The sequence below is a fragment of the Perna viridis genome, chromosome 11 (assembly GCF_037379345.1).
Source record: "Perna viridis isolate PV_CMFRI_1.1 ecotype Kerala chromosome 11, ASM3737934v1, whole genome shotgun sequence".
NCBI classification, from domain to species: Eukaryota; Metazoa; Mollusca; class Bivalvia; order Mytilida; family Mytilidae; genus Perna; species Perna viridis.
In genome coordinates, this window is record NC_142455.1 from 32,560,197 (window position 1) to 32,571,989 (window position 11,793).

General features: G+C 30.5%; 1 protein-coding gene across 1 annotated transcript in view; it reads left to right on the forward strand.

Moving 5' to 3' along the window:
• LOC148603765 (G protein-coupled receptor 54-like) overlaps positions 1-11,051 on the forward strand; it is a 66,376-nt gene extending 55,325 nt beyond the window's left edge. Inside the window, exons 2-4 of the mRNA XM_088553448.1 lie at positions 8,148-8,283; positions 8,501-8,715; positions 9,574-11,051. Of these exons, the coding sequence (XP_088409574.1) occupies positions 8,148-8,283; positions 8,501-8,715; positions 9,574-10,041 (819 nt within the window). The 3' untranslated portion in view covers positions 10,042-11,051. The remainder of the gene's footprint in view (positions 1-8,147; positions 8,284-8,500; positions 8,716-9,573) is intronic.
• Positions 11,052-11,793: the final 742 nt, after the last annotated feature.

Genomic DNA, 11,793 nt, shown 5'->3' on the forward strand with positions numbered 1-11,793 from the left:
CTTGCTGTTTTTATTTTTGGTTTGTACTCGGGGAGATCATTTCAGTTGATGTTGTTAGGACGTTCAAATCACCTTATTAGTATTTTATTTTTATTTTTATTTTTATTTTTTTTTTTTTTTTGTTATTTTTTTTTTGTTATTTTTTTTTCATTTTGTTATTTTTTATTTTTTATTTATTGATTGATTTATTTTTTTTGGTTTATTTAAGTACGCCAAAAGCATTTGTATATCTAAGTAATAATAAAAGCGAATGAATTCCGAACGCTTATAAAATGAATGTCATTGTTTGTGCAAAATTTAATGTCCAGGCTATTTTAAATGTTTTAAATTGTTTTTAAATTTTTATCTTGTACGATGCACTTTGTTATTACTTTAATCGTTTCTTTTTGTTTGTCTGTTTTCTCTTTTTTGTTACTTATTTCCTGATTCGCTCCTCCTTCTTACCTACCATTAAACTATTAAGGCCGGTGATATAATTTTATTGTAACTATGGTTTATTTTAAATTAAACAGACACTACAATTAACGTTTATCAATGTGATTTTTTGTTTGTTTGATGATAATTTTATTTTTGTTTGTTTTTGTTTTCTCTGTTGGTTCCTGTTTTTCTGTCCTGTTTTTTTTTAATAATCGAAAGTTATAAAGTGTACGAGTTTATCGCTCAAGTTTAATATTTTTTATGAAAATTCATTACCCTCTTTTAATGTAGAATAAAGGATCAAATTGACGATAAAAGACATATCAAATAATTATCCTATATATATGAACATATATGTATTTATATATATTTGTCTCAGATTTGACGATTTCATTCTTGTCACAAAAATATGATCCAATGGAGCAGTGTATAAAATATATTAGACACATTATTATAGTCACATATATATGTTTATATATATCATACTTATTCAGTGTGACTGGCTTGGTCCTATTTCATACACTTAGATAAGCTGTCATGTACTACCGTATATCGTGTACAACTCTGGATGATTATTAGTAACCCGATCAGCAATAGTTTTAGTTGAGTCCGAAGAGGAAATACCAAAATACACTTTTGATAAATGAAAAGATTTGTTAAGTAAACGTTTTTTTTTTTTTTTTTTTTTTTTTTTTTTTGGGTTTTTTTTGGTTTTTTTTTTGTTTTTTTTTTTTTTTGTTCTTTTTGTTTTTTTTTTTTAGTCAAAGATTTGCTTCTATAACCAACCCAAAAAAAGGGCAAATATCGTACAGAATTAACGCTTCCTACGAGTTTTTATAAGCCAATTGATTTAACCAATGTCATTCTAATTCAACATTGAATGCTAGTCAATCTATTTTCAATCAAGAAAAAGTATTGAGGTATTGAAATTCAGTTAGAAACGTGCAATTTGACAATAGAAAAGTGTAACTATTCATGCCGAACATTATCATATATATTAATTCTATTTGTTAGTCTTTCGAAAAAAAAATTAATATACCTAACATGATGAAGGGTTTTTACACAATATTTAAATACCGACTTCAAATTACTTATGACTTTCTAATACGGTTTATGCCGTATAACATACATCATGTCTTCAGAATTCTTTAATTAATAATAGCCCATTAAGTTAAAATCTGAACAACCAATCAAAAGTCCGAATTCGTAAAACTCGAGGCCAATTTTTCTTCAAACTGATTATCCAATAATTTAATTGGCAAGTACAGGAAACCGAAATGACAAAAAATGCAGTTTTGGTATGCTTGTAAACAAAACACGTACAAAAGATACTTACTGCAATGCCTCAAATGGGATGTTTACTCGTTTAGCATCAACTATAGTAATCTAAATTTGCATTAACCGTCTTGATTGATGTAGATTATAGCATGGCATTTTTTCACATCGCCCTCGGTATCAGACCGAAACTCTTGTACCATGATAAACCTTAGGCGTAATCGTGGGCTACTATGGGGCGAGTTTTGGTTCTTGGGCTCCATTTCAAATGTCATCTAATAACTTTTTATCACATATTTAAGTTTACATATACCAGCAATTGCAAATATTATAAAATTAAGAAATAATAAAATTTATAAAATAAAATCTTATGGCAAAACGTTTTTTCACATATGGTCTCATATGATAAATATCAATATTAATTGTTTATAATTACGTCATTATTTATAGCTTTTTTTCTCTTTTTTCCCTTCTCACTCACTTTTTTTTTCATTTTTATCTCTTTTAAAAAATTGTATTTTTATCTGCCTCATAAATAGCAAATGACACGATTCTGTGTGTGCTTAATACATGCCCAGAAATTGTTTTCAGCCCCGGGTTGATAACTGTTATTGAAAAGTCATTTTTAATCCATTTTTATCAAATGAATGTTTTGAGATAAAAAAGAAAAATTATCGTGATCGCTATATTGCTAAAACTCCCGTTTTCCCGAGTTGTTTGAGATTCACGAAGAGTGAGACAAATTGGCTATCATCATTACAAATATCCATGATTCAAAGGTAACGTTAAAATCAAAAGATTGTAAAAAGGTATCAAATGATAAACGTATCGAACAAAAACTAAAAAGTGTTTAAACGAAGAAGCAATGGACAACAATTCAATTTTAGGAAAGTTCTGAAGTCTTTTAAGAGAATCATTATATATTCAGTGTAAATGCAAGGATATATTGTACGGTCGTTTTCTCGGTTGTTCCATTGAAATAAACGAGCAAATATTTATTACTATATAAAAATAGAAAAAAAACGCAAAAATACTTAATGATAGTTCGGGACGTTGGTAACGTCTACTGAATATTTTTTTAGCTATGGAACTAATGATTAACATGTATCGAATTACACTTTACTTTGGTAAACAGTACTTGAATTGATATATTCTGAAATGGCAATATAAAGTTGTTTGTCCGATGAATTTTAATTGAACGGTTGGATTAACCAAATCAAATTGACCTATATTTGAAGTCTTACTAAAATATGACATCTATTTATTCCAGGACAACTGTGTCTGATTAAATGTTACACTCGAGATATTTTTCTACAAACATGTCATAATTTGTTTCTCATCAATGTCATATTTCGAGCTTTAGGGAGTATAAATTGAAGAATATTTTGAAAGACGATAACACGATAGTTTATTCCTAGGATTTACGATACCTTAAAGTGTTGTATTATGTCTGATTAAAACTACTCTCTTTTTTAAATCGCTTTTATAGTCGATTTTGTTAATAAAAAACAACATCATTGTGTTCTTTCATTTTTTTTATTTTCCCTTCCCTCATTATCATGTATTATTCCCTGGCAATGTTACAATGCCCAATCTACTTCTTAAGACCTTAAGATAAAAAGCCAGTATATCTGTTTAATTTCTTGCTTTAAATTTTTGAAATCAGTGAACAGGAAACTATTCAACAAATGTAATGACTTTTCGATCTTCATATATTGTATATTCCACTGACCATACATAGATTATCATGATCATCTCTAACGTTCTCAATTTATCGACCTATTGCCCGATATAATGTCAACATCACTGTCAAAACCAATATGTTTTATTCATCATACTTACTTTCACCTCATATCACCAGACTTGGTATTAACATTTTTTTTCGTTTTAACTTGTCTATGAAAGGTATTCTGACTACTAGTCAGTATCCATTTATTTTCCCTTAGATTATCTATCAAAATGTTGTTAGCGATTTAAAGTATAAACATCATCGTGCATTCAACAATAACACCGCTACATTTTATTTTGGTTTAGTCATTTTGAAATCTCTTCTATATATTGATATTACCATCAGCACAAATACATTATTTATTTTACGAATGATGTTTTCAGGGTAATCAAGGGTACCAAGGTTATAGCGGTAATCAACAGAATGTAATCCAGGGACAAAGACCAGATATGGAAAACAGACACACACAACAAAGAACATAAAGTAACTAAAATCATACATACAAAGTAACAAAAGTAAATGAGCAACTCGGACTACACTAAAAACTGGGAGCATGGACCAGGTGCACCGGTAGGGTAAGCGTCCTCTGCTTTTCTAGAAACACCCGCCGAATTGCTCATAAAAAGTCAAGTCCGGGGTAGACAAACGAGGAAAGGCAAACCATGACCCGTTGAATAAATCAGTTTTCTTGGTGCTGATGGATACATCATAACGATCCACCAGTTCATGATGACGACCATAAAACTTCTGTAGTGATGATTTCAATCTTGTAGCAACATAACCCTGTTCCAGAAGCTTATTTGCTATACAAAAAGTCTGCGTTGTTTCGGCAAGCTCTGGCATAGCGTATTAGTTGTGATATGAACACTCCATACGCAGGAGCCGAAGAAAAATAGATAAAAACGAATTGTGAGGTATTTTGATAGACTTTCTAAATAAACAATAAATAATGGCAAGAAATGATAATGTGACATATGTGACATAATTGTGGTTTATAAAAGTACACTTGAAATTTAAAACAATAAAAAAACATGCTACCAATTTTAATGGTCTCCAGGTTACTTATTATCTTTTGTTTTTGTGTGTGTGTGTTTATTTTTCCGGTCTAGCTTTTTATCCTTGGAATATATTCTCTTGGTTACCTCTCGGATCTTCTTGATTACTCTTGCCAATCTAAAACATATTTAAATGTACATTTTCTGAGACATTATTATGAACATTTTAACAGAAACCATAATAATGCAATCGTAAGACAAAGACCAGACATATGAAAAACAGACACACACAACAAAGAAAATAAAAATATCCAATATAATACATACACATCAAAAAGAGTAAATGAGCAACTCGAACTCCCCGAAAAACTGGACCAGGTGCTTTCCTAGTAACTCGCGTTGCTCATAAAAAGTCAAATCCGGGGTAAACGAAGATGAAAGGAAAACCATGACATGTTGAACAAATCGTTTCTCGTGGTTCAGATTGATACACCGTAACGATCCACGAGTTCACGATGACGACTATAGAACTTAAGTTGTGATGACTCAATAATTTAGCAATATAAACCTGTTCCAAATGCCTAATTAAAAAAATGCTAGCGCAGTACAAAATGACCGCTCTGGCATAACGTACTAGTTGTGATATGAAAAATCCACACACAGGTTCTAATAATTTAAGAAAACCAATACCATAAACAACATGCCTACTATTTCCTTAAATAGTGTCTAATAAAATAACCAACAGGTACATATTTAAGCACAGTCAACCAACAGATACACTTGTATGCACAGTTAACCAACAGGTACATATGTAAAACCAAATTACCTATAGACGCATTAATCAGGGGTCGCTTACACTACCGGGGCACCTTGTCCATGTTCCTTTTTTATTTTGTTGATTCCGAGTTGCGCATTTGCTTTCGTATCTTTGTACTTGTTACTTTAGTTATTTCATGTTCTTTGTTGTGTGTTTTGAGTTTTGTCTTGTCTTTATCCTTGGATTATATTTTTTTTATTCCTGTTCAAATCTTCCCTTGATTACTCTTCAACGAGCACTTTGAAGCATAAGTCACCTTTATAAGCATATGTCATAAAACGTGATTCATTTGTAGTTGTTTTAGGTCATCATCCGGAATTACTAAAAAATAAAGCAGTACTTAAAAAGACAAGTATTTTAGTTGACTTGTATGGAACAAACACTTTAATCACATCGAGAAGTACATTAGAGGTGAATTTCAGAATAGCAAATAGCATTTCATTTCCTTGACATTCCACTTCATCGGGAAGTTAATGATTGATAAGAAACCCTTCAATTGAATTGTTGATGGAGGACTAGCTAGACGAGAGAACAATTGAATTGCTTATAATTGTGTCGGTATAAACTTAATTAGCGTTTAACATTAAACAGGATAAAGTATTACAAAGCAGTCTCTTTGTTAAATTTTCACTGACCAATCGTTTAAATTGTAATTATATTAATCAACACAAATAATGTATGTATGGATATATACTTTGATATAAGGAAAAAATTGTCATAATGAAAATCAGTAGCCCCATTTCCCTGCTGTGGTTTTCTAAATGAAAAGCCAACGACCATCTAATTATAATCAATGACTAGACAACAGTTCTTGAGTTCAGATCTAAATTGTATCCATTTATTTCATGAGGTTTTTCTATAATCAATGAGCTAGCATACTTAGAGGAATACATATGACAAATTAGTGTATAAAGTTCAGATAATTGATGCCAGTAATGTTAGACTTTGTATTTTGTATTCAGAACCATACTAATGAAGGAAGTGGAGGTGACATTTATAGATAACAAAAACGCTGGATTAGACCCAGTGTTCATAATTGTCTTTTTAGTATGTGCTGTGTGACAATAGTGAAACTTCTATCATTTATATCATATTACAATGTAAAATAAAAGTCGTACGATATGCAATACAAAAATATATATCTTTAAAGGATCGTGTTTGAAGTGCTTTTAGAATACCTTGACAAAGAATCCATTCCGTGAAAGTATACCTCCTGAACCCCAGTTGGCAAAATATTAATCGACAATATTTGTACAGGTAGAAAGGCCTACACTTTTCCTTACTCTTTTATTATTGTCATTAAAGTTAATGTCGTTATTCTTAACGGAATAATTATATTTGAATATTCTCTACTTCAACGGAATGTGTAATGAATAAACAATTCTTCAGTAACATAATCTGGCTTTTATCTTTGAACTTCCGGAACTTACATAGGACTTCACACTAAGATTTATATTATTTAATATCATTGTGTAATGGTACTCTACATAATTTTGATTAGAAAAAATAACTTATATATAGGTTCATGAATGAGATAGGGGTTGGATTTTTTAAATAATGGTTTGAACGTTACATATTCTCTGTATATGAATATGAATCAAATTTTACAGTAAGACATTTTTTTTTTAAATTTTTTCATAATCTACTCCTTTATTCAAAATTATGATTATATATGTGGACAATAGGATGATTTAAATGCTTGCCATCATGAACCAAAGTTCAATTAATATTTTTAACTGTACAAACATGAGGCGATTAAAGTTATTGTACAAATTACTTTTGTCCATTATAAGAAATAAATACGAATATATATGGCAAGAACATATTTTATTTTTAGGCTGCGATAAGACCAAAAAGACATGCACGCTAAAATTGCAGCATTCAATTGCTTTACTACTAATTTATCTAATCAGGGATAAAATGGGAACCACTGCTAACAAATATATATCAATTTACGACGTGTTTGCGAAAAGAAAATTAAATTTGTTTCAATGCTTATTGCGTAACTAACTTCTCAACCTGATTTCTTTATATTGTTCAACGATTCAGTAATCAAATTTCTTTGTGAATTTCTTTTGGTCAGATGAATAAGGCGTCGTGTAGTAGATCAACGCTGTTGCAAATTGTAGACAGAAACATGATAAGTATTTCCATACATTTGTGGTTTTACGTGACAAGCTTGACAGCAACAAGAAAATCTAAAACAGTGGCTTTGTCGGATTATAAATCTAATGCCTAATCACGGATTCATACCGGATTTAGTTTTATCTTGCCATTGTGAGACGTACTTACATTGGGATCAATTGAGACGTCAAACACAACAAAAGAAAGTACGTACGTGAAAAAATCGTAATGTCAAAGACAAATCTTTGTGTTGCTTTCCTTGGTTTGTCATCTTTTTAACTTATACCATATATGGCAAGATCTATATTTTTCAAGTGCCAATGAAACTCATTTGCAAGACAATAGACACATAAAATTAAAAACAGATTATTGGACACATGTTTTATATTCAAGATAGGTAGGATTAAAACTAAAGTAAGTATGTACGTGGTTACTGTCGCAAGTATAATATAAAGATGTGTCAACAGATAAAAATATAATAGTTTTGTACAGTTACAAAAACTAAAACAGGTGTTATCATGTACAAACTAACTTTGATGAATATTGTGCATTTTTTTGTTTTGTTTTAATATTCTGATATTTCTCACCACCCCGTCCCAATACCTCATGATCTAAACCACTTTGATCATTAGACAACTAACCCATTGTTTAACTTATTTCAGTAATAAACATCTTTTTATTTCTACCATATGTTTGATAGTTACTAAATACTACTATTGTTCAGTATATTACTTTATTAAATCATTTCTGTTAAATTAAATGTCAAAATGGGTTAACTATTCTTTTTCAGGTTACTTTACACGCCACATCGTTTACCCTGACCGCTATGACTATAGATAGATACCACGCCATCGTTCATCCCCTCAGTTCTATGAACTGGAGAAATAGGAGGATTTCTACAATCACATGTGTTCTAGTATGGGCAGGTAAATATACAATACAGAATAACTCTGTAAAAATCGGAAAAGTTTTATTTTGTGACAAAGCACTTTAGGGATCAAAAGAGAAAAATGCTAGGTACCCCCCCCCCCCTTAGCACCTGAGCACCTAGTAAAGATTGATATAATATATGATTGAATGTGTTACATTTCGCCTTTAAATTTTGAATCACAGAATTAAGTAGATTATTTTTTTTACTTACAGGGTCTTTCTTCATTTCCATACCATTTGCTTTATATCACCAAACTGTGTCCGTTGCACCAGATTATGTTTACTGCCAGGAAATGTGGCCAGATGAAACTTTAGGGAAGGTTATATTGTTGATTGTAACCGGTACTAATTATGTTGTGCCGTTAACTATCATCGTCATATGTTACTATCAAATTCTCAAAAACTTGTGGGAAGGCTACAGGAGAAAGGTAGGACAAACTTCAATAATATAATATTATAAAGAAATGCTGAGGCAATGACATTTGTGCTTAGAAAGAAATCTGAGCAAACTTTTCCAGTACTATCATTAGACTATTTGAAAAAAAAGTCACTCAGTGGTTTTACATTTAACAGGAAAATAAGCTGTACAGCATGACATTCTAAAATGTACAAATTGCCCTATGAACAAATCAGATAAATCATAAAAAGGCATATCGGACAATGATACCAAAGCATAAACAAGAGGCTCCCAGGAACCTTAATCGCTTACCTGGTTGAATTTTGCCTTTCAAAAGCAATAGACTTAATAAGAAGTTGTCCAACAATATTTACTCAAGAAGTCTTTCGTAGAACATTTCATAAGGACCATTTCAACAATTGGAAGTTTCTTTTAATCTCTCATATTTGCAAGATATTTCTACCATATGAGAAAATCATCAATATATGCTTTATAGCTTGCGTTCGCCAATTAAGGATTTATTTGCACAACAATACAAATCCATACAAGAAATTTTGTCTCCAAATTCGATGTGGAAATCTTGAACATACAGCAATTTGATAAAAAGGGCAAGAATAACTTAGGAAATCGTTGACTTTCGGAGGAGAGACATTCGATTAAAAAATTGGTGGCTTTTTTTAATTGTGAATTTCATTTTATCATTGGCTGTTTTCATACACAAAAGCATCCAAAACATATAAACATTGATCAAACTTCCATTTATGGTGTTGAATAAGACCTCTCCATAATACAGAAACACTTTTAACATGTAATGATTCAATTCTACTGTATATGAAAACATAAAGTTTTACAACATTTTCATCTAAACTGTTATCCAATCTTTTTGCAGAGAAATAGGTCAACGAAATCATCAGTTGCCAGTGTGACACAAACACGTCGCAAAAAAAGGATGACCAGAATGGTAGCAGTTATAATATTACTGTTTGCTTCGTTTTGGTTTCCTGCCCATGTAATAAGCATTTATACAAAGCTTGACCCACATTTTCCCAAAACGGAATTTATGTACGTTATTAAATTTCTAGCACATACTTTATCGTATGCAAATTCGTGTGTCAATCCATTCATTTACGCCTTCATGAATGACAGATTTAAGAAATCGTTCGTTAAAACGTTTCCATCACTTAGTTATTGGTTTCCATGTATGCGAAATATTATCGAAGAATTGGAGCACACGCGAGTGACCAACATGGTGGACCAAGGTATTCAAGCCGGTGGAGATGACAACGATTCCGAAAATATGGAAGAAAATGGTAACCACATACAAATGCATATGATGCAAGAAACAAGTCTTTTATGAGAAAATAATAATGTAGAGTATAATTCATATGGTGCTCATTTTGTATAGAATGTAAAAACGGTGTGCGCTTCTTACGGTGTATTATTATAGTATATGATACAAGCTTATTAAATTCAAGCAGTGGTGTAAATACCAAATATTTTTATGACTTTATAGAAAATAACCTCGAACACAATGGTTCCTTATAAAGGTTTGACATAATATCGTTGTTATACGTCGATAATTAACCTTTTCAACTTTACTTATAAAGGAAGTATTTTTGTAGCGGAAATAATAGTTACTAATATTAAACTGTAGTAATGAAATGTATTTATATCACATCATAACTGTATTCTAGACATGCAAAATCTCAGGCAGTAAATAACAAAGCAGCAGAGATTGTGTCATATTTGTGAAAATTGATAAATTCAATAAAGAAATATAATTATGCTTCAACGTATTTAGCTATAATATCATAATTAATCTGGAATTAATAATGCAATTTCTGAAAATATGTCCTTATGACTTTATTCATTTTAAATGTATGCAGCGCTGATGTTTATTTTTCGCATTTTATTTTTCGTAATATATTTCATGTATTCTCGTTCAAAGCTAGAACATTATTTTGGTGACTAATGTGCTTTGTGATTTTTAGCCAATAAATCTGTGCAAAAAATGTAATTACTTTGTTTCGTTTTCTTCCTGAGGTTGGCGGCTCCTTTTTTATTGTGACCATTTAGGAGTTGAGTAAGTAATGTTTTTGTTTGAAGGTAAATACATGTAGCAATTTGAACTTTGGATTTGTCTATACCATATCCAATAGTGAGATCAAGGACTTTACAAAACTCCTTAACCAAATATGTCAACATGTTTTTTTTTTATTCTTAACATTATCATGCAATTTAATTGTATTTTAGAAATACTATTATTCTTGTATTTATATATGTTCTTTGCATTTTGCGACATTAAATATTGATGGGAGAGAACCCTATTACTTGATCAAATAGATGTAATACGCTAGTGTTTTTCATGATGGCTTAATAAACATGTTCTATGTGATATATAAAGGATCAATGTCGGTAATTTTTATTAATAATTGAACTCTTTATATTATAATTTACGATGAAATTCATAGATATGATGTAAAAACCCCTCATATGATAATTATTGATATTGAACAATTAATTCAAAGATTACATTGTTTTAGAAGCCTAATTTCAAATATATAAACGGATAATACAGCAAATTTGCAGGAAATTACGTTTTGTCCATCTCAGTCATACCACAGATGCATATTTACGTGTATTCTTAATTAGTTTCATATTACAAAATCACAGTAAAAGACAAGTTGAAATTGCTTTAAAAAAAAGAAAAGAGCGTTTGTCTCTTGGTTCATTACAACGTCTTAGTCCAAAGCAATATTGAGATTTAGATATGTCTGCATTAATTATGATTAGAGGGGTCATGTGATTTGTATCACATTTCTGCTGAACTATCCCGTTAAAATCAGAAATATTTACAAAGAATGTTTAAAAATGACCCATTGAAGTTCTGAGGATCATTCAAAATGGCCCATCCTCAAAACTATAATCCCTATCACTTTGTCTATTATCATAATTCCTATTCATCATAAGACTATCAAATCCTAACCTTACAAAAATAATGAAGATACCTTGTTAATAAAAGTGTAAACTTGCATCTGTTTGCTTTAAGTTGAACATGTGTTGTATATCAATAACAAAGTCTAAACATTGGTGATTTTCAACCTAACAT